This window comes from Cygnus olor, chromosome 9, assembly GCF_009769625.2.
Source record: "Cygnus olor isolate bCygOlo1 chromosome 9, bCygOlo1.pri.v2, whole genome shotgun sequence".
NCBI classification, from domain to species: Eukaryota; Metazoa; Chordata; class Aves; order Anseriformes; family Anatidae; genus Cygnus; species Cygnus olor.
Window position 1 is genome coordinate 15,009,351 of NC_049177.1, and position 21,455 is coordinate 15,030,805.

The 21,455-nt window shown below is 49.3% G+C and overlaps 1 protein-coding gene and 1 long non-coding RNA gene across 16 annotated transcripts in view; one reads left to right on the plus strand and one right to left on the minus strand.

The window, feature by feature from the left end:
- Positions 1 to 18,402, minus strand: part of LOC121074575 (interleukin 1 receptor accessory protein) — a 45,756-nt gene extending 27,354 nt beyond the window's left edge. For 2 of the 15 annotated variants that reach the window (XM_040566859.1, XM_040566874.1), the window contains exons 1-2: positions 18,123 to 18,383; positions 2,300 to 2,367 (exon numbers count right to left, since the gene is read on the minus strand). In XM_040566859.1, the coding sequence (XP_040422793.1) occupies positions 2,300 to 2,366 (67 nt within the window). In that variant the 5' untranslated portion in view covers position 2,367; positions 18,123 to 18,383. Of the gene's footprint in view, positions 1 to 2,299; positions 2,368 to 2,688; positions 3,051 to 7,909; positions 8,155 to 9,776; positions 10,180 to 10,272; positions 10,386 to 17,168; positions 17,277 to 18,122 lie in introns of those variants that run through there. The other 13 variants (XM_040566867.1, XM_040566866.1, XM_040566862.1 and 10 more) reach the window with 13 other exon arrangements.
- On the plus strand, positions 10,751 to 18,001 carry LOC121074577. Its single transcript, XR_005822416.1, has 3 exons — positions 10,751 to 11,248; positions 11,722 to 11,799; positions 14,670 to 18,001. It is a non-coding gene; the product is annotated as an uncharacterized LOC121074577 (long non-coding RNA).
- Positions 18,403 to 21,455: the final 3,053 nt, after the last annotated feature.

Genomic DNA, 21,455 nt, shown 5'->3' on the forward strand with positions numbered 1-21,455 from the left:
TCTTTTTTCTGACTATCAAAACATTTGGGTTCATTAAGCATCCTACAACACAAGTAGAGACCTAAGCCTTATTTCCATCTTAAGGATAGCTTAGCTGAGACAAGGGAAAGCAGAAGACCCTGAATACCATTGCAAACAATGTCCCTGAGGTCACATGTTAGGAATTCAAACCCAGGCACTGCAGATTATAGATACTTTCAAGACCAGAAGATATTCGCCCATGTGCACAGCATGAACAAGTAATAGACTCAGGCATCCAGCTGAAATGACAAATCCTTTCCCTTCCCCAGGCCCATTTCTACCCCACACTGTGTAGCTACCTTCACCAGCCTGCTCCTTCCACTCATCACCTCCCCTTCTGTCCCCCCCAAGCAGACCATGCCCTGACACAAACCCAACCCACCTTGTTAGCTGGGGCTCATCTCCATGCTAATTGAGCCAGCAGAGGTGCCCAGGCAAACAGTTCATACCCACACATAGAGCCAGCTCTCATCCACACAATGTCCTGTGAAACTGAGCTCCAAGGCAAATGAAAAACCTTCAGCTGAATGCACCTTAAATATCCCAGGAGCCGGGCGCCATGGTGCAAGGCCCACACCTGCATGGACCTGCTTGGTGTCAGGAGAGCACTGGGGCAGCTGCAGGCCACATCCAACCTTTCCGAGTTCCCTCCCCAACTTCTGCAGTTTGGGAAGAAATTAGACAGCCCAAACACTGTACCATTACCAGAGTGTTTCCGGTCTCCCACACTAGACTATTTATGGCTTTGCTGGGGTGAAACGGGCTTTAGCTGCCTTTCGGTGCCAGCCACAGGAAACCACACAGCATAGCAGAGGGTTGCACAGGCGGCTGCCCCTCCATCCAAATACAAACAGCCATGAAAGCCCATTAGCAAGGACAGTAGATGTTCTGACAGCCAAACTGGCTTACGGCATACACAAAACAAAAAGGAGTTCTGCACTGAACAGTGGGTCTGCCATCCACAGACATCCAGAAAATTAAATGCATACACTATAGCAGCTTTGCTGAAGGAATGTTTCAAGTGATCATATGTCCCATACATCACCCTTTGACATTTATCTTCCTGTAACACTCTACAATGGCTCTAACTATACTGTACAGAAAACCTTAGGAGGAATATTTAAAAAGCACTGAACACTTCACAGAAAAGCAGGGAGGGCCCTGTCAGACCACTTGGCACAAGCCTGTGTAACCCAAATGCCAGACTCACTCTCTGGGCCTTCAGAGCTGCTGCCACATTTCCTGGGCAGTCCCCACCATGTCAAACCCAGCTCCCAACACCCTGCAGTGACTGCCCGGGGAGGTCACCATGCTGCTGTGACAGCAGAAGGACGTCATGTCAGTGGCAACAGAATGGCAGGTCCAAAAATCCACGCAAGCAGGGATTTTCCCTGAGAGCAGTGGATCTGCACGGCTGGGTCCCTCTTCTCCAGGCACTCCTAACACGTGGGAAGTAGCAGAAGAGACCTGGGCCGTGTATTCCTTCTCCTTTGCTGTTTATTTGCCAGCATTGCAGAGAGGCAAGCGCTTTGGGGGGGGGGGGGGGGGGGGGGGCGGGCAGTTTACTAAATCTCCAGGGTTCATTTCTGAATGCTGTCCCCTCAAAGCCACTGCCTGTTCTTTCCTCCCTCCCCCTTGCCTTCTGCAAATCATGCTGTCTCCTTCCACCCCCAAATAGGAAGTCCAGAGCTGAGACGCACACAATCTGCCTCTTCACCAGAGCCTGGCTGACTGCGTGCCAGGGGAGCCGTGAGCATGACAGCATATTTCCTGTCAGGAAAGTGACTCAGTGAAATGGCTGCAAGAGCTCCTCTTACCCGAGAAGTTCCCCTCTCCCCTTGCGGTGCTGAGGCATGAGTCAGAAGCCGAGAGCCAGAATTTCAGTCCCTTCCGGAACCAAGCAGAAATAGATTTCAAGCCCATGTCCTGCCTGCAACTCCACGACAAGTTGCTGCCACATGCTGAGCCCTGGTTTCATCCCTTGCAGAAGGGGAATAACAATGCTGACCAAGCAGGGGGCTTGAATTTGCAAAATGCTTTTAGTCAGAGACGGTGGTTTCCACTATCAGGTTGCTTACGTACCCGTTCACGACATGCTCGTAGCCACTGTGTGTGAGCACTACACAACCCCTACAGACAACCAGCATTGGCAAAACGCACAAAGCATTTTACACATGTCCATTTCATCCAGGATACACACAAACACCTAAAATGACTGAAAGTCAGTTTTCTTCTGCCACCCTCAGCTGAGTAATTCCTGCGATAAGCAGGCACTTACCAGAGCTGCTGCAGAAGGGGACCATGCACAGCCACAGTGTCACCAGCAGGGCACAGACCATCTTCATCCTGCCAACACAGTACACCAAGGGGTTCTGGTTATTCCATAACATTTCATTGCTGCAGGCATTTTTTACTTTTTAAGAAAACTGAGCATGTGTTTATTCCCACAGATCCTTTGCCCACCCACAGATCCTTTAGTTCTTGTATATATATGTTTTTCATTAACATACTCTAAGAAGAGCATCTATCTGCATGACAGTGTTGTCCTGCCTGCAGGAGCTCTCCCAGCCTAGGAGGTGACAGCTCAGAAGAGGACAGCCAAGCTTACTGACTCAATCACTGGAACAGACGATAACCACGCGCACAAGGAATAAGGAAGCTACTTGCCTGTCACATACAGCAGGGGAGAAATCCCGAACTTTGAGGTTTCAGCAAAGGACCTCAATATTTCAGGAGCCATTCTGCCAGCGCACATGCTTGTTTTTCAGAAAAAAAGAGTGCTGAAGCACATTTGCACCAAACACAAGCCTGACAGCTGAGCACAACAAAGGCCCATGCAGAGCAACTCCACAGGGCCTGCACACTGCTGTGGCCCTACAGGCCAGCCACACCGCCAAGCCCTCCCCACACAGGACAACAAGTCCCAGACTCGTGCACACTTCAGAAGTGATCCAAACAAACCTTTGTACTTCCTAAGGCAGGCAGAAAACAATCCCAGGCTTCTCAGCTCCTGCTACGGAGCACAGTTTCCTGTAATTTGAGATGAACAAATGCTGCCAGTTTCACTTGCCACGTGCTCTGGTGTTTGGCTTGCTCTGAGAGCTGCTCACTCACTAGATTTAATTTCCCTGTATTTCTAGGTTTTCCAGGACACAACTTAGGAGCTGCTAGTCATGAAAGCTGACATTTACCAGGCACTCTCGTTAATGGAGCAAAGGTTGCACGTGAGATTCCTGGGTGCTATCGGAGCACAGAGGGAGAAGAGATTGTTAAAAAGGATGAACCTCAAAGCAGCTCAGCCCTGCCAGGCAGATGCAGTAATGAACATGGTGACACTGCCAGGAGCATGCTCCTGAGGTGACACGGTAGCCTGTTCCATCAGGGTGCGCTGCAAAGGCAGGGAGAGAAGCCGCAGGGCTCCCTTCGACACATCCCTCAGAAGCCTCTCCATAATACACACATTATGCTGAAGGTCTTCAGGCACAAGCAGAGAGCAGCTAAGATTGCACAGATTGCAGGTATTAACAAGAATGGGATGTGTGAACTACTTGAAATCCAGCAGCAGATATTTAATCCTTCTTTTTCAATGCTTGGATTTGAAATGCCTTTGTACAATGCTTTCCCTACATCAGGCTCATCTCTAAGAGACAAAGGGAATCTGGAGCAAGCCTGCTCTTCCCCGCACAGCCCATGCACCTGGCTGCCCTGGAAGCCAGGAGCCCTTCAGAAACCCGCGGGCAGCTGCTCAGTTTTATTCCCTGAGGTCCAGCTGAGGCAGCTGGTCATCCCCTACCTCTGTCACCCAAATTGACAGGGCAGCCACTACCCAAACCCTCCGCTATGACCATATATAACCACCTCTAATGTCCCACAGGAAGCCTCCATGGGGAAGAAACACGATTAAGTACATCCACCCTTTGGAAATGATCAAGAACAGTTGAAACATCTTCGCACCATCAGCTTGGTGAGAAAGAACCAGTGTGTTGCACCTTTGGCAGGAATTTAAGAGCTTCTGGGGATTCAGATGCTGGAACAGAGGGCATATAAACAGCAGGGGATCATTTCCATAATAAAGATTCCTCACAACTCCCTCTCCATTTGCCATTAGATAAGAGCACAGCATGTCCCAATTCACCCTTATTTTCCTCTGATTCTCTCCTGTGTTTTGCACAAATCAGACTGAATTCAGTCCTGACCAGGCAAACAGGAGCAACTACTGACTTTGGATGAGTTTCTCTCCTTTACAGCAAGGCCATTCATGTGGCCCAAGGCCAAAATAAACTACTACATTTCGCTCAGTGATACATAAACTCTGCAGTGAGCTAATATTTACATCCATTAACTGCCTGTAAGAACACATTCCTTTCAGCGGTCTCAGAGCCACTAGGTCTCTGTTCCCATGAGCAAGGTATCTAGAATTCCCAGGTCCTGCCTACTAGGATGGAAATTCTCATTTCTTTTTCTACCTAGCTATGAAGTCAGAAGCCCTGCACAGCTTGATTTACCTCTGGTTCATTCCAGGCTCTCCAGAGATTTTATCAGTGGAGACAGACAGACACAGAGCTTGTCAGATTACAGCAATTTCTCCATTACTGGAATGGGAATCATTTCACCTCAGCCCTGGCTGCTCTGACACTTTATGAAATCCACAAGGCACTGAACCACAGGCTGGCTGAGGAGAACAGACACAAGCTCCTCCATGGCCTGACCACCCCAGCATTTAAAAGCTGAAAGACACGCCCCCCAATGCTGCTAGAACTGTGATGCTTTACTTACATGGCCCAAAAAGCTGTGATGTACTCCAAAGAGAAAGGTGTTCACAGAACAGCCCTGTGGTCACGCGGTGTGGTCATTTATCCCCAGAAGCACAACGTGATTCTGCCCATGACATCGGGAAAAGAGCATTGCACCCACTTTCATGCAGACAGAAAAGATGGGTTTTGTAATGCTGTAAGAACATAATGCCATAGCGCTAAAACCCACCCGCTCTTACCAAGAACAGAAGGATTTTTCCTCAGCCTTTTCCAGCAACCTGCTTCTTTGTTTCGTGACACCGGAAAGCATGTTGTAATTTTACCAGTACATGACAACTGCAGCAGTGACTGGGTAACTTCTTGCACAATTTGGCATCACTGCCTGCAAGACCAGCACCACTGGCTGCAACCGAGGAGCCAAAGGTCAAGGAGTGCAAACCCCAAACTGCACTGGTGGGGCTCCCCCAGCTGCATTCACCCAAAGAGGTCACGGACCTCACCTCTGGCACACAGGCAAATTGCACAAAAAGCAAACCCTAATGGAAGCCAGGAATAAATCAGTGAGCAGAGGAGCATACCGGCTCAGAAATCACACAGCAGCTAGATAGCAGGTAATCAAAGCAACCAGAAGAAGGCTGGAGAGCTCAGATACATCCTCAGCGCTCCAGGAACTTCTCATGAGACCAATATACTCTGAAGTGTTCTTAATGCCTCCATAAATTAACATGTTAATAATAATTCATAGAGCAGTTGGGGAAAACAATTCATCATCGCCATTAAGAATTCTATTAAGGAATTTATTTTCTTTTCATTTCTGAGTGCTTTCTTCTTCAAACTTTCACTGGGCAAGAAAGAAAAGGAGCAGGGGGAGCATGGTCATGGTGGGGTCTCCTGTTCTCAAAACCAGGATGGTGGAGAGGGTTGGTTTTGTATTTGATACTCACTAAAAGCAGACAATGTCACCAAAACACGTGGTATTTTCATACAAAACATATTTTGTTAAAACACCTTTCCCAAACAGACGTGAGGAATTGTTCACTATTGCCTTTAGCAGCACAGACCCCACAAAGCCTCTTGCATTTTCCCAACAACTGTAAAAACGAAGACATATCAAACAATTAATGAAGAGAGCTGCTCTCAAAGTAGCTACTGTACACTTATTCTTAAAGACAACCATGCTAATTCTAAAGAACAATGCCACATTTTAAGAAACTGCCTTTGTCCCTTCTAACTACAGGCACCTAGAGAGATCTGACAGCCTTTTTCCTTTTCACTGAAGTCACACTACTGTACGCAGAACAAAAGAACCCTTCAAAACATCGTCACTAAGTGCTTTGGCTGAAAGGGCATTTAAAATAAAACAGTTGTTGGGAAGAGGGGAAAAAATAAAACTGCTCTGGTCATTTGAATGGTGTTACATATTTTTCATTATGTAATTCTGTCCCAAGCCCCTCTGAGTCAAAAGGATTTGAGAGTACAGAACTGGCTCTAAGAAGAGGGATACTGACATAGGAAAACAAAGGAAGACAAACTAAAAACAGAGTAGGCCGGCTTCAGAGTTGCTTTGCTTCTAAACTAAATAGGTTTGTGGCTCTTTGGGGCACCAGTAAGGGAACGAACTTCTGGGCTGATGCTGCCAGGGCTTCAAAGCATGCATCAGCAAGAGCCCCACTCCCTTTGCTGGCAGTCAAGTTGGCTGTGCAGTGCCGTGCTGCATAGTGGGGCCAGCATGCAGGAGAGGGGCAGGGCTCCTCTGCTCCCATGTCACTGTGTGCACATGAGCCCAGGGTCCCTGCATCCTCACACAGTGCTGGAGAAGGCTGCTCGATACATTTACTGTGTTTCTTACGTGTACAATCAAAGCAAATTTAGAGAACCTAAAAGGTAGACAAAGGGTACGCTGCAAAGGCAGCTGCAGACAAGTAATGGAAAGAGAAAAACACTGAGTGGGAAAAGGCTTTTCAGCCCTCCAGGGAACATTTTTGCTTTTCAGTACGTTTAGGACCAAGTCAGACAATAGGGGGGATTATTGCAGCATAAACCTTAGTGCCACTTAGCTGGGACTTGCACAGCTCATGCTGCCCCTGCCTCTCCTCCCGAGGCCATTGGGGTGCTGAGCAGCACCAGCCTCTGCTATAGAGTCAGGGTTTCCACTCTCGTCCCTGCCCAAAGCAAAGCCACTCCTGCAGTGAGTTTGCCAGCCCTTTAAAAAGCCCTCCCAAGCAATGTAACATTACACTGAAGCCCCTGGAGACATGAGTTGAAGGACAGATGACAGGTTTTGAAAGTCCAGCCTTCCCTCTCCAGGATGAAGCAGCACATTCATCAACATTAAACCAACAGTGGTTTGATAATGACCACCACAAGCAGCCGAGCACATTTTCCCTGCTCTCTGACAAGCCTTGTCACATCACTTCAAACACAGGCCCACTGACCAACAAAGGGTCCCAAACACTCTCCTTCAAAAAAATATTTGCATCTCTGCTAAGTGCAGGGAGCCCGTTTTGCAGCAGCTCCATAAGCCAGGCACATTTTGGCAGGCTGTGCCCCATCCCTCAGTCAGGGAGGAGCACAAGAGCAGCAAGTGTGACCCAGTCAGCACATCTAGGGTGACGCATCCAGTGCGGAGACTGCAAGACCGACACGGAAATCCCACTTCTGCCACAAGCTTTGCATATTACCCGTGGTTGTCCCTGTAGCCCTTGCACCCCCCAGTTTTCCCATCCACAGAAACTCACCAGGCAATTACGCACCTGACAGCAGAGCAGGCTGAAAGCATTTCCATTACAAAGGCAATATATGCCATCAAAACCAAAGGAAACAGATTTGGGCGGACAAACTTTCTCTACCAGCTAAAATCATAGCAACTATTAAACACTTGCTTTTGCGGAGAGGGGAAGCAAAGGAAACTAGTAGGAGTCAGATGGAAAGCTGCCCTGGTGAGACAGCTCCCCTGCTGCTAGCACAAAACATCTTCTGTCTTCTCTGGCCAGAGCTGGTCTCCGTTACACCAGCGCTGGAAGCACTGGGAGCTACAGCACTCACACTCAGCTTTACACCCAGGTCTACTGAGCAACTGCTCCCCACCCAACCAAAAATAATAATAATAATGAAACAAGCCAATGAAACCTGACCTGGAAGCGATCTTCTTGGTCAGTAGCTCAACAAGCTCCTTGACAGCTCCCAGTCACGACACCAGGCTAGCAGAGTTGCAGCCTGCTAGGCATCAGCATCCTACGCCACCCCTGAGATCCCAAGGGAAAGCCAGACCCATGGGAGCCCTCACAGGAGTCCCACGCGCCTGCCTCCAGTGCTTGGCAGCCAACCCAAGGGAAAGCTGGAGCTCACTGCCCTGCCCAAAGCCAGCCTGCCTACACAAAGGGCATCAGAGCAGGAGGAAGGAAGGATTTCATTTCCTCCTGCACGTCATCCTAAAGCCCTGCTGTCCTGAAAGGACACGATCCTTTCACCACCTTGGTTTTAAGGACATCCTTTGAGGCAAGACATATTGACCTCAAGAAACATTTTTTTCTTCCGCTTTTTTTTGACAGTAAACGTACCATCCTGTGGATGAACAAGATGCACAGGTGCATCACCCTAGGGGTCACACAGGGAAATGGGGACGGAACAACTCCCAGGCTATTTCTGCTTCAACACAGCAAAGCAAACTGCAGCAGCAAGGTGCCTGTCGAAGGCTGGCCAAAAGCTCCAGTGAGCAGAGAGCAGCCTTGAGCTCAGAGGCTCAGTGGAAACTGGGAAGAGGTTCCCTGATAGCAAGTCATTTCTGGGAGCTTTCTGGTGGTGCAAGGTTTGGCCCCACCAATGCTCATCTGCTTGGGTCACACAGGTGACTTCCAAGCAGGAAATTTGTGATATATTAGTGACATTCAGATAGCATCTCCTGGAGTCCTTTCAGCTCAAAATATTTAAAGCTAATAAGCAGAATTCAGAGGAAGTGGCCATTTACACACACACAAAGAAAAAAAAAAAGGAAAATGACCCAGACAGGCAGAGAGGAGAACAGAGGTCTTGAAGATACATCTGGAGAAAGCCAGCATTGCCGCTTTTCCTTTTCAGTTTTTGTGGGGTCCTCCCAGGGCTTGGCAAAGCAAAAGTGCTACAGATCCTACACACTGCTCTGCTGGAGCCCAGGGTGCCACTGATTATACTCCAGCAGCTGCTTAGCAGGCAGAGCACATTGCATTTCATACATTTAAAATAAACTAGTTCAATAATCCAGCATCTCTCAGAAATGTATGCACACCTGGACAGGACAAATAAACAGCTGACTGTTACAGAGAGATCTGTGGAGTGGGCTGAAGAGGGACAGGCTGAGCCACGGCTATGAAATCAAACGGCACAGATTACTAATGCATACATGCTGGCCACCAAACAGTTCAAACACCAATCTACAAGAGCACTTCTGTGCTCAGGCAAAAGGTATCCAGCCAAGATTTTCTATTTTTTAAGTCTGAATAGCCAGGGAATGAAAAGCTTCCAACAGAGCTTCAAAGAGAGCTGAGACCTTCCGCGAAGCCAGACAATGCTTCTATTTTGGATGGCAATGTTATAGTGAGAGAAGAGCTCCAAGAAACACCCGTGTGCTGCCCCAGCAGAAAATAAACTGACAAACTAGTCTTTGCACAGGAAAAATAAAAATAAAAAAAAAATCTGCAACCAATGTGGCCTAGGGAAACTTAAGGAATCCAGAAAGAGATTCCTCCCTCTCTTCAAGAGCACTGGTGAGCTCCTGTGGAATATCTACAGACAACTGAAAATGAGCATTTAGTTTATATATTCTTCCCCTTAACCTTTTTAATAGCTTTTAGACGTAGGCAATGCCACTGCCTTCCCTGAGAGGTTATTCCATGCTCCACGTGGATACAGCAGCACATCCACACTGCACAGTAGAGCACCCAGCAGCTCACCCAGCTTGCTCAGCCCAAGGCTCTAAACCCAGAACGCAATGCAGACCCAGGCAGGTCTCTCAGCTGGGCTTACCGTCTTTCACAGGAGCAGCTTGGGGCTCTCAGACCCAGAGCAGCTTTCTCAACAGCATCTCCCTCTAAGAACAGCAAGTGCTTGGCACCAAATGCCAGGGAACAGCAGTGTCTTTGCACAGCCCACCCGTCACAACAGGGACTGCACAAGCTCTGCTAAGCACTAGCTGTAAAAAGCGCTCAACATCAAAAAAAAAACAAAACACTCTCTTTAAGTTCAAGCATTTCCTGCCAGGTACGTACCTGCTCTTTCACTTTGCCTCCTTCCCTTTATACCCCTAGGTGCTTGCAGACCACGTTCCCAGGATAGCTACTCAGCTCCAGCCTCTTTCCCCTTTTGTTTCCCACAGCAGGCAAAAAACCCCAAGCACCCAGCACCCCAAGGCACAACACAATATCTCACTTCCCCTTCTAAGCAACCTTCTTACTATGCAATTACCACAACCTGCCCCCCCCAATGCAGACTACAACGTTTCCAACGCTACAGACAGGCTTACCCACGTTGCTGCTAAGGGGTAAAGAGCTGGTCTCTAACTCTACCTACAGCATAAGGAAAGATTTTCCTCAGGTGACTCCATTTATCTGGGATGAGCAAGATATTCAAGGGTTAAAGCAAGCCAACTGAGATTTTCATTCTCAAATTTGGGCCACACGGGGTTTCCACACCTGGCACTTCTTTTAATCAGGTTAATTTAATCGCATTTAGCCTTATGATGGGCCAGTCCCCACAGAGAACTTGCTTGGGCTCTGTCTTTAACAACCCCAGCCTTCAAACCATCCAACCTTCAAACCATGGCACCCTGAATGTTCGAGTCCAGCAACCTCTTGCAAGGCTCTCCTGTCTGCTCTGTGACCACAGCACCTACACGGTGGGAAGGCCGAGAGGGAGCTGCAGGCAGCAGTAAGCTGTGATTGTCATCAATATTAATTATTTGGGGAGAATATGATTGATCTCTCGAGGGCAATGAATTCATTTCTCCAGCTGAATGACAAACAAAAGGCAATATAAGCACTGCTGACATTTCTAAAGGAGCAGCGACATGAGGAAATACCACTATGTGTTAAAAACCCTGCTGCAAAGGGCTAAAACACTGAAAAGTCTCCAAAACTGTCTTTTCTGAGCTCTCTTAATGCCAGGAAATGGGTACTTTAATATTCTCAAAGCTGCACTGATCCCTGCCCTGGGTTGGTCTGTCACCACAAGGAAGCAATTCCTGAGTGCCCTTGGAAAGCTGGGTTGAGCTTCCCCCTCACTCTTTGACACTTCTTGTCAACAACTACAAAGTCATCACACCTGGTAGGCAAGGAAAAAAGGCTCATAGAGGGGAAACGTTGCCCACCTGGGTAGCCACAGTCTGGGCCATTCAATAGGACTGGCATGCCAGGCTGCTGTCAAGGTGCAGCTCTTCTGTGTGATGGAAGAAGAGGGCACTGCAAGCCTGGAGAAAAGCATTCCCTTCTCTGCAGCATCAGGTCAGGGTGTCTGCGTGTGCGCAGCCTACCAGGGAGCCAGATTATCCAGAGTCTCCCTAAAGTCCCCACTGCAGTGCTAGACAGAACCAGGGAGGTGGCGAAAGAGAAATGCACTGAGGCCGTGACCGGTTTTGCTTGATGGAAGAGGAGGGAGGACAACCCATGGGGCCTCAGTTGTACTGGGCACGATTCGCTAGAGCGACACATTCTGGGATTGTGCAGCACACCTGTGCTTGTTTGAAAAGGTTGCGTGCCCTACTAGCCCCTCACAGCCTGCCACCATTATCGTGTTAGGTGGCAACACGTATCTCCTCCTCCCATTATCAGGATCCCCCTTGTAAACATGGGCTGGAAGACAGTTGTACTTAGGGGTGGGGAGGGGTAGGCAGCTATATCTCAGGAGAACAAATCCAATTACTTGTATTAGAGTGAATTTGTACAGCCTTCTTGTTCAGAATAAGTATTTTCTACAGATCCTGGAGCTTTGAATCAACAAACTGCTGATCAACGTGCGTAGGTGGGGCCCTGGATGTTACCCCAGTGGGATGGAGGTGAGGTTATTTTAATTCTGGTTTTTGGTGAAGTTTGCCTTTTTGCAGTAAGGCTTGCTTGAGGAAAAAAGAAAAGGGACTAGAATTTTGGGCTTCCACCGCTGTGCTGTGCTCCTGTTAGTTCCTAATGCCGAAGTTTTTAAACAGTCCACTAGTTTAGCATACCAGTATGAGTATCTGGTTAATCTACATGAAAACTACTGAGCCATCCATCACCACATGTAGTGTATGAAAAGATGTAGTGCCTCCCTGATAATCAGGCACCAAACAGCGTACAAATGGCTGTCCCCTGAACTGAAGACATTAGTAGAGGCTCCTGAAATCTGTGCCTCCGTTTCCCTAGCCACATTTATAACAGCCTCTCCCCACCTCGCACCACAGCTCTGCATCTTAATGTCTCTAAAATGCTTAGAGATGCTGAGATGAAAGATGACATATGAGTGCAAAGTATAGATTAATTTCCCAGGCTCAGCAGCCACTGGAGCTGATGGGGATAAATGTACCACATACCCGCCACAGAAAACTTGGGTTTGAGCCTGTCTTAAATAGTAAATACTTAAGCAGCAGTTCCCTTGGAACAAGTCCTCTTTGGCTGGGCACTGGGAGCCCCAGCAGGCAGGAAACACAGAAATGCAATACATGACTATAAAAAATAAATGCCTTTCCAGAATAAAGCCTCAAACTTGTTTCTATAGAATTTGGTAGTGAGATTTCAACTCATTTCAGTAGGAGTACAACAGAGCTGTTCAGGTTTACCAGCCAATGTGTTAAGAACATGGCCAAACATAATTTGAAAAGCTATTTCCATTTCTGTTTGTTTTTCAAATGATTAAAAATCCATTTTAAATATTGCAAGGAAAACTTGAAATTGAGCAAGATAAGTTCTGGCTTCCTTCCGAGTAGAAGGCAAACCCCAAAATGCTACTGCAGATCTAACAGATGGGAATTATTTTTCACTCTTTAAAAGTCCCATTCCTTTGCTCTGAGATTAACTGTAATTAGCTCATTATTTACATGTAGGACAAAAGGTAAAATATAAAGAAAGGCAATTGCGACCACAAATAACAGGCAGAAAAAGGCAAAAAATAAGTAAAAACTCCCTCTAAGAAGAAAGTGTTACGTCTTTCTCACCAAGCAACATAATTGTTATAAATATAGAGTTAAACAGCTCCACAGCATCCTGTCAGCACTAAGGATAAACATCTAGGTCACAGCTTTGCAAGCTTTTACACACAAGTTCACTGAATATATAACAAACATTCTCTGAAGATCTGAAAATACCACATGAGTGGACAGGAGCAGGCCTAAGAGAGCCAAGATATTCCATTACACTTTTATGTCAGTAATGAAAGGGATTAAGCAAAACTGGGAGGAAGAAGAAAAAAAAAAAAACACAGCATCTTTTCTAGTTAGAGTTCTAGTTAGAGACAGAAGCATTAAAAGTTTGTGTTTTTTTTTTAAGTCCTCTTCTAATTCTGATAACACCTCTGCTTACTCAAGCTGAAGAGACTTCTATTCTAAATTATTTGTGCGAGGGTGTGATTCGCTGCCTCCCAGCTGCACCACAAAACTGTCCGTGGAGCTGCCTGCCAAGGCAATTACCCACCTCTTAGTGGGGTATCTCCAGGCAGAGCCCCAAGCTGACAGTGTTAAACAGTAAGGTTTGCCCAGCCGTGGTAAGCGAGATGTTAGAGATGTTAGTGGTAAAGAAGAGTAAAGGAGCTCGATGGCAGGCAGTCTCAAATAGCTCTGCACCAACTGGGCACCCTCCCGTGACAGCTCGGGGATCCCCACAGCCATGATGGATGTGGGGTGGGAGTGCAGGACCACGCAGTTCTCCTTCTCGGGCACCTACCAGCACCTGGAGAGAGCTGAGAAGAGCTGGTAGCTCTGGAAGACCCTGCTCCAGGTGGGATTTCCAGGGTAAAGGGTCTCTGCTCCCAGGAGAAGCCTCCTCCCACCCCCTGACTCAGCCCAGGACCCACAGCAATCTCTTATTGTCTGCCCATACTGCCACACACACAGCCTTTAGGTTAGCAGCACCTTTTTCTTAACACATGTAAATCTAAAAGGACTCCGTGAGAATCAATGTAAGGTTTTCCTATAAATATGGAGTGCAAGAAGCAGGAGGAAAGAAAGAAGGAAAGCAAGCAGGTCCACACGACACCAGGACCTTGGCTCTGCTCATCACCAAAGGTAAGGATGGGAATAATTCTCCCCAATTTACTGATACACAAAAGTGAAGCTCTGGCTCCCTTACACTTTCCTATTCTTTTCCTAATGCTCTCTCAGACTTCTGTCTTCAGCCAGTTATCCTTGCTGCAATTTCGTTAAAACTGTAATTGGATAATCTCCAAGACCCCAGGGAAACCCTTTGTCAGAGGAATTCCTGGGGAGGTAGCCCACTTGATAAAACTGAGAGCTGATAAACGAACAAGGGGCTGACTGAAGAAATGATTCTTTGTTCGTAGCAGAAATCCTGTTTTACCAGCAACTATTAGTAAGGAACCCTATAACAAAATACGTGTGCTCGTACATTCATGTTCCTGTATTTTATTTTCTATCAAATAAGACTCTAAATCTACAAATATCAGGATTTCTCTATGCTTTACATTGGGAATTTGGACCTCAGCCTGCGCACTTACTACCTCAGAGATCCCAATGGTGTAGGCACCTCTGGAACTAATTTCCCCAAGTCCGTTTCCTTTTTGCACTCTGTGTACACGTGGCTCAGTCGCACGCAAAAGTCCCACATGTAACGAAACTTCAGTGAGAAACATGAGATGAGTCTTCTGCTTTGCAAACGCATTGGAGAGGAGGGAGGAGAAACCCTAAAACACCTCCCAGAACACGAAGCTCTTTTGTTCTAGTTTTACAGCGACCAAATCTCAGCCATCCGTTCTGCTGCCGGCAGAGCAGAACGAAGCGGTAACGAACAGCGCGGGGAAGGAAACCCACCGGCCCCCGAGCTACACCCAGCCCGCAGGGTTTCATCGAGGCAGTCAGCTCAAGCGTGGCAAACACAACTGAGGGCTCTGCTTTCCTCCTGCACCACAGCTGGCCCACCCTGCACAGCTGGAAGGCCACCAGCTCTCACCTGCTGGGCACAGCGATGCTGGCTCTGCTCGTGGGGACACCAAAATCCATCCGTTGTGGCAAGAGAGAGGCTGGGGAGGAAGGAGGAGAGCAGGCGACGTCTGAACTGCGAGCTCCGCCGTAGAAAGAGTTTCAGTTCCCAGATAACGTGGCGCTGTTCACAGATTTCAGCTTATATAGGCTTTTCCATATATCTATTTTTATTCCCGAAGCATTCCCTGTTGCTGTATGATGAAAAGAAGGATCGGACAGCATGGATGCTGTCAGCTATCTGAACACGTTCATATCCTGGCTGTAATATTCCTAACTGTGCACCTTGCTGATGCTACCTGTGCTCTGAGAGACAAGCCAGGACACTCCTTGGCCATGCTGCCAGCTGCAGTAGCCATCTCCATGGCAAGTTTTTGCAAGTCAGAGCCTTGCCGAAAAGGGAGGGCATTTGACAACAGTGGGGAACCCGGGACAGATGGGAAAAGACATATGAATCGTGTGCCTGCCAAAATAGCCAGCATAAAAATCTAAACATAATAAGTGAGAGGAAAGAAGAAAGAATAATTTAAAAAAAAAAAGGCATGGTCTTGCCTCTTATTCTGCAGGAGCAAAATGCTTCTTTTGGTGCTGGCATCTGGCACATGCTGGCCTTGGAAGAACAGAGCTGGGACAAGCTCTCCCTCCACCTTCTCCTTCCCATACACATATTTCTGAGCACAACATTACAGCGCCAGGGCCAGTGAGGAGGCATTCCCCATCCCTCCACATTTCCAGGCATCATCTGACCTCCTGCCATGCTGCTCACCCACCCCCCTGAAGTCTCTCCCACCTACACGATCCAAGCTCATCAGGGTGATCTGGCCCAGGGTATGAGCCTGCTCTAGCCCAGACCTGGCAGCACTCATCCCCGTTGCACACCAGCAGGACTCAGATGCACGATACCTGCACAGAGCCCCAAAGATCTGGAAGGAGAGAGCCCAGACACATTCAGACACAAACTTTCCTTCACCGACACTCAGAGGGACCAGGCATGGACAGACTTGAGCAAGCACAGCTCTTCCCATGCAATATACAGACATTTTGAACTCAAGCTATACCCAGAAACACGGAAAGAAAGTCACAGGGCTGCAAGCATGTAAACCTGCCCTCTGCTTGCACACTGGCACTGTGTTAGCAGCTTAACCTCTCATCCCATAGCTCCCTGCTCCACCTCCATGCAGCAGCTCCTACCTTCCCAGCTTACTGCTTCCACCACCCCAGGTCCTCACAGCCTTATTCTCCAAGCCCATCATTATTCTCCAAGCCCATCATTATCCTCCAACTTGAACCGTCCAGAAACGGAAAGAAGGCTCCTGTGGAGAGGGTGCTGTGAGTGACTTGAACCACTCTGCACTTACAGGTAAGGAGGACATCAGGTCTTAGAGCTTAACCCTCTCAGCTCACCCTTCCCTGCTCACCAGGGCCAGGCAGGCAATGGGGGCAGAAATCTGGGCAACGAGCGCTCCCACCAGAAAGTCCTTGGGCTCGAGTGATGCTCTCTCCATGCAAGCAGGAGAGACTCTTCCTGCACGGAACACAATACAGCACGTAAATCTTCTGGAGTTGCCAAAAGCAACCCGTTATAAATGGCCCTCTAAGTTATGAGATATGGACTCTCCACTGCACAGTTCATAAATAATACTCCGATCTCTCTGTGTATGGAATTGTAAGTTCTGTGACAGCTCTGCTTATCCGAGGGAGGACACGGTTAAAAATGGAGCATCAGGAAAATACTACTTTTTAATTACATAGCAAATATTTTAAAAAAAGAAAGATAAGAACCTTGCTGCAATCTCCCAAATCCAGGAATAAAAACCCTTTCCTATGACAACAAAACTAAACGTACTTAATAAGAAAAGAAGATCCGTAAAACAGATTTTATTTTTTTCCATGCATTATAACCAGCTATTCACAAAGCAGAGGCTGGGATGGAAAGAGAGAGTGTGCCTGTGAAAGTGTATTTATAATCTGGTTTTCAGCAGCATCCGAAGGCCCTGCGAACAGGATCCTGGTATGTGAACACCGTGCAGACACAGTCCGAGGAAGCAGCCTGAGGAACAAGCACTGCCGCTGCACTGAGGGGAAGTGACAGTGGCACAGAAAAGGGCCACCTGAAGAACTGGAGCCCCGATCGTTTCTTTCCCCCCTTCCCTTTCAGGAAAGCATCCCCACCCGACCTGTTCCCACCCAGACCCCCTCCCACAACGCTTGGCAGAAGGGCACACGCTGACCCCAGCACACACCTGCCGCCAGCACCTGGTCACTTGCAGGCGCCTTTCTCGGACGTGTCCCTTCCACTTTATTTTCCTGCCGCAGCTTGAATCTGTCCCCTTTCCTCTCCCCCTTCCATTCTAACCGGAGAGAGCGCGTATCAGGCTGGTGCGTTTGCAATGCAGACGAAAATTAAAGTTGCGTTCATCGCTGGATAATCCAAGCGCCCCTGGCGCAGAGGAGGGCCACCAGCGACCCGCTCCGCATTTCGGGCAGCGGGGCTCCCGCAGCTCGGCTTTACGCCTCCCTCAGCATCGGCTGCGTCCTCTGCCGAGGTGCAAATCCGGCAGCAGCACACGCCGCAGGGACCTTCCCCTTCCCCTTGTCCCCTTGTCCCCGTGCCTCCGTCCCCCAGCCCGGCCCGGGGGCGCAGAGCTGCGGGTCCCTCCCGGCGGTTCCCACGGTGCGGGGACCTCGGGCTCCCCGGCGCCTTCCCGACCGCAGCCGAGTGTTTCCGCCTTTTTCTTTTTTTTTTTTCTTTTCTTTCTTTTTTCATTTTTTTTAGGGGTGATTTTCCCCGCCGGGCCGGCCGAGCCAGGGGTGCTACCGGCAGAGCGCCGCGACCGTCCGCATCACGCTGGAAGCCGCCTCCTCCGCCCAAAACTTTCCCTCCGAGTACGGGAAGTTCACGGCCGGCCCGAGCCGAGCCGAGCCGAGCCAAGCCGTGCCGGGCCACCCTTCCTGTCCCGGCGCGCAGAAGGGCTGCGCCTCCCTCCCGCTGCCCGCACCCTCGGGTCCCATCCCCATCCCCATCCCTATTCACTTCCCTATCCCCTTCTCTATCCCCATCCTCATCTCTATCCCCATTCCCATCCCCATTCCCGTCCCCATTCCCATCCCCATCCCTTTTCCCATCCCCGTCCCGTCCCATCCCCGTCCCATTCCCATCCCCGTCCCCAGCCCCACGCGCGATCACCGTGGCTCACCTGGGCACGCGAAGAACGCGCGCCCCACGCGCGCCGCGCTCTCTCCTTCTTCTTCTTCTCCCTCTTCCTCCTCCTTCTCCTCCTCCTCCTCCTCTTCCCCGGCCCGCGCTCTCCAGCCCCGCCCCTCCGCTCGTTGCACCGGCGAGGAGGAGGCTCCGGGTCCCCCCCACCCCCGGCCCGCGGGGGGCACTCGGCAGCAGCCGGGCTGGGGGACCCCGGGAGGGAGGCAGGGGGCCCCCGGCCAAGTCCCCGCCGCGTCCCTCCCGCACCTGGCGGGGTCCTGCCGGCAGGAGGCGGGTGGCACGGCCACGCGTGGACCAGGGCTCCCCCTCCTGGCCCGAGCTGCGCTCCCAGCCTGGAGTTGCTCCGGGGGGAGGAGGAGGCGCGGCCCTAGCGCTGCGGCGGCCCCCGAGGAAAGGAAAAGGGGCTGGGGGCGAAGAGGCTTCGTGCCGAGCCCCCGCTGCCCCCCGCAGAGCGTGGGGAGGGAAGGGGGCGTGGGTGGGAGCCGTGGCACCGTGCTGCGGGCGTTAAGGGAACACGCATGCTGTGCCAGGACACTCGCAGGGGATGGTGCGGGTGCTGCTCCGCCAGTTTTCATCCCTGCATCTCCCCTTCCACATCCCCAGAGGCAGCCCCGCACACCTGGCCCCCAGCTCGCCGCCTGCAACACCCGCGCTTTTTGCCCCAGCCCTGCCCCAGGCACGGTGCTGGGTTGGTGATGACCGTGAGTTTGCTCGTGGATGAGGAGGGAAGGCCTGAAGCAGACCCCTAGGGGAAGCGCGGAGAGGCTGATGAGTGGAAGAAGAATTTGAAGAAATTGGGGTTGGCACCTTCTGCAGGACAACGGGGCCAGCGATGACCAACGCAGCCTGCAGCGCAGGAGTGCCGAGTACCCACAGGAAGGGTCCGGAGCTCTCCCCCCTCGCAGGGTGACCAGGAGACTTCCTGCCAGTGAATGGCCCGGCTTAATTCATGCTTTTGTCACCTCTTGGCAGACAGACAGCAAAGCGATGTGTCTGCACACAAAGCTGAGGAAACTTTTATCATTTCAAAGTGCTGCAGCGCTTCTTGGCACTGTTGGCTACGGCACTGCTTTCACCTTGGACTGAGTTCGAGATTTCTGTTGGTATCCCCAGGATGGGGCTCCAGGAGATCAAGGAGACCAAACATCACTCCACCTGCTGAAGCTCCTCTGCAGCCTACCTGTCCTGGAGAGCAGCGCTTGGCCAGGAGCCTGCAGCAGCCTCGCACAGCCATCCCCACCTTCCCCCCCAGGCCACGGGAGGCACCACTGCACGCACCCTGCTGCTGTGAAAGGGGGGACTTGTCCTCACCAGCCTACCCCAGCACGTCACCGCAATTTCCCCCACCCCTAGGTTGGGCCACTGGGTGTGAAGAAGCTGTGGTGGGAGGCAGGAGCAGCTCTTCCTCTTGCACCTTGCTTCCATTCCCTTCCCAGGGCTCTGGCACAGCAAAATTAGGCAGAAAGCTTCTTGTCTCAGCATCTTTCTTGTCCCAGCGGTGAATGCCCTTGAAAAACTGCCTGCTTGGCTTTTGCTTAGAGTCAGCTCTACTCAAGCCACCTCTAACCCAAATCCATCCCAGTACCACAAGCAACTTGTTAAGGCTCTGTGTGGACTGTCTACCCCCCTTGGTGCAGATTAATCTGTTTTGCCCCGTGCTCCAGGATCCAAGCTATCTTGTCTGGAACTACTTTAGGTATCCATACACTCAGCTGCAATACTGAATATGGACAAAACTGGAATAGCCAGGCACATTTCATGAGCTGCATTTTGCAGCATTTTTATGAAGAAATATAAGCTTAAAATCTTCTGTTGAAACAAGACAGTCCACTTTTCTCACAGAAGATGAAATAACAAAAGGATTGCATATTTTAGTCGAGATATTTAATGCAGCTGTGGGAGTAGCTCAGCTGCTCTGGTGATTGTTAGAAGAATTAAATAATAATAATAACGCTACCTTGTTCTGTGCAATATAATCCATCCATAGATACAGATCTTGGATAGGACATGTCATTATTCGCTTTCGGGAGGATCCAGGCACTGTTGCAATGCACTGTTGCAGTGCAGGTTAACAGTCATTTACACAAATACCATGAGAAATTCCCTCCATTCCAAAATCCTAGCCTGGCTCCATCAGTGCAAATTAGGGTCTTTGCCTAAATGTCATCAGTTTTCCCTGATGTTGACAGAAAGCTAGAATTCAACATTAGACGTCATTGAAAGGCTCACGAATTCAGGTTCAAGGCCAAGTTTCCACGGAGTTTTAAGGCGACAGCTGATAGCAAAGCCCCAGGCCACACCTGCTTATTGTGTTTTCATAGGAAATGTTTCAGATTCTTATTTGCTTATAGATGGAAAAAAAAAAAATCTGCAATTCCCTACTGTAAAATGAGGGTAATATTGCTCAGTTGGACTCAGGGCTTTCATAAGGATTATTTTTGTATTGCTATTTTTTCTCCCATCTTTCCTCTATGCTTGTGAATGCTATTTCTGTGCAGGTTAAAATGCAACACAGTTACACCCCAGAGTGAATTGTACTACAATTTGAAGAGCAATTCAGTAAATAGAAAACATTTTTTAAGCACAAAAAAGCAGCATTATGCCACAATTTTTGGGCAGAGAGCAAAAAGTAGCATTACTAAGTGAAACCACAGGGGGGGACTTAAATAGCAGAGGAACGTGTTGGTGTTTAGCCAGGACACTGGAGCTGCTGGCATTGCAACTGCAACAAAAATATTCCACAGAACTTCAGTAACAAGTGGCCAAATTGGGCCGTGGTTTGCTGCTGTTCTGCTATTCCTGTTCGCTGATTTAGAGCTAGAAGCACACAAGCAGCATGGATCATGAAGCCCACTTCTCTGTCACATCAGGCACCGTGGTGTGTGGTGTTTTTACAAAAGGGCCATGTTCCAACTTAAAACCAGGTTTTGTTTTCTGGCTGCTACTCCTCCTGGGCGAATTTGACTGTCTATGTCCCTAATGAACAGAAACCTTTTTGTCATTTCCATCACCAGTTTGCTCCCTCACGTTCTGGCACCAGCACTGGCTCTCATTTCAGAAGCTGTTTTGCTCATGGCTCCTTACTCAGGGATTTTACAGAGATCAGAGCTCATTCTTGCCTCCTTTTCCCCCCAACCTCCACAGGACTGGCTTTTCAATCTTCTTTCCTAAATGACTCTCCATTCACCTCAGACCTCTTCTCTGAATGTGCTCTCATTTAAATTGATCTTAAAGTGCATATGGATGACCCAAAGCAGTTATAGCATTAAGTGGGAGGAGGTCTCACTGATGCTTTATACAACGATATTAA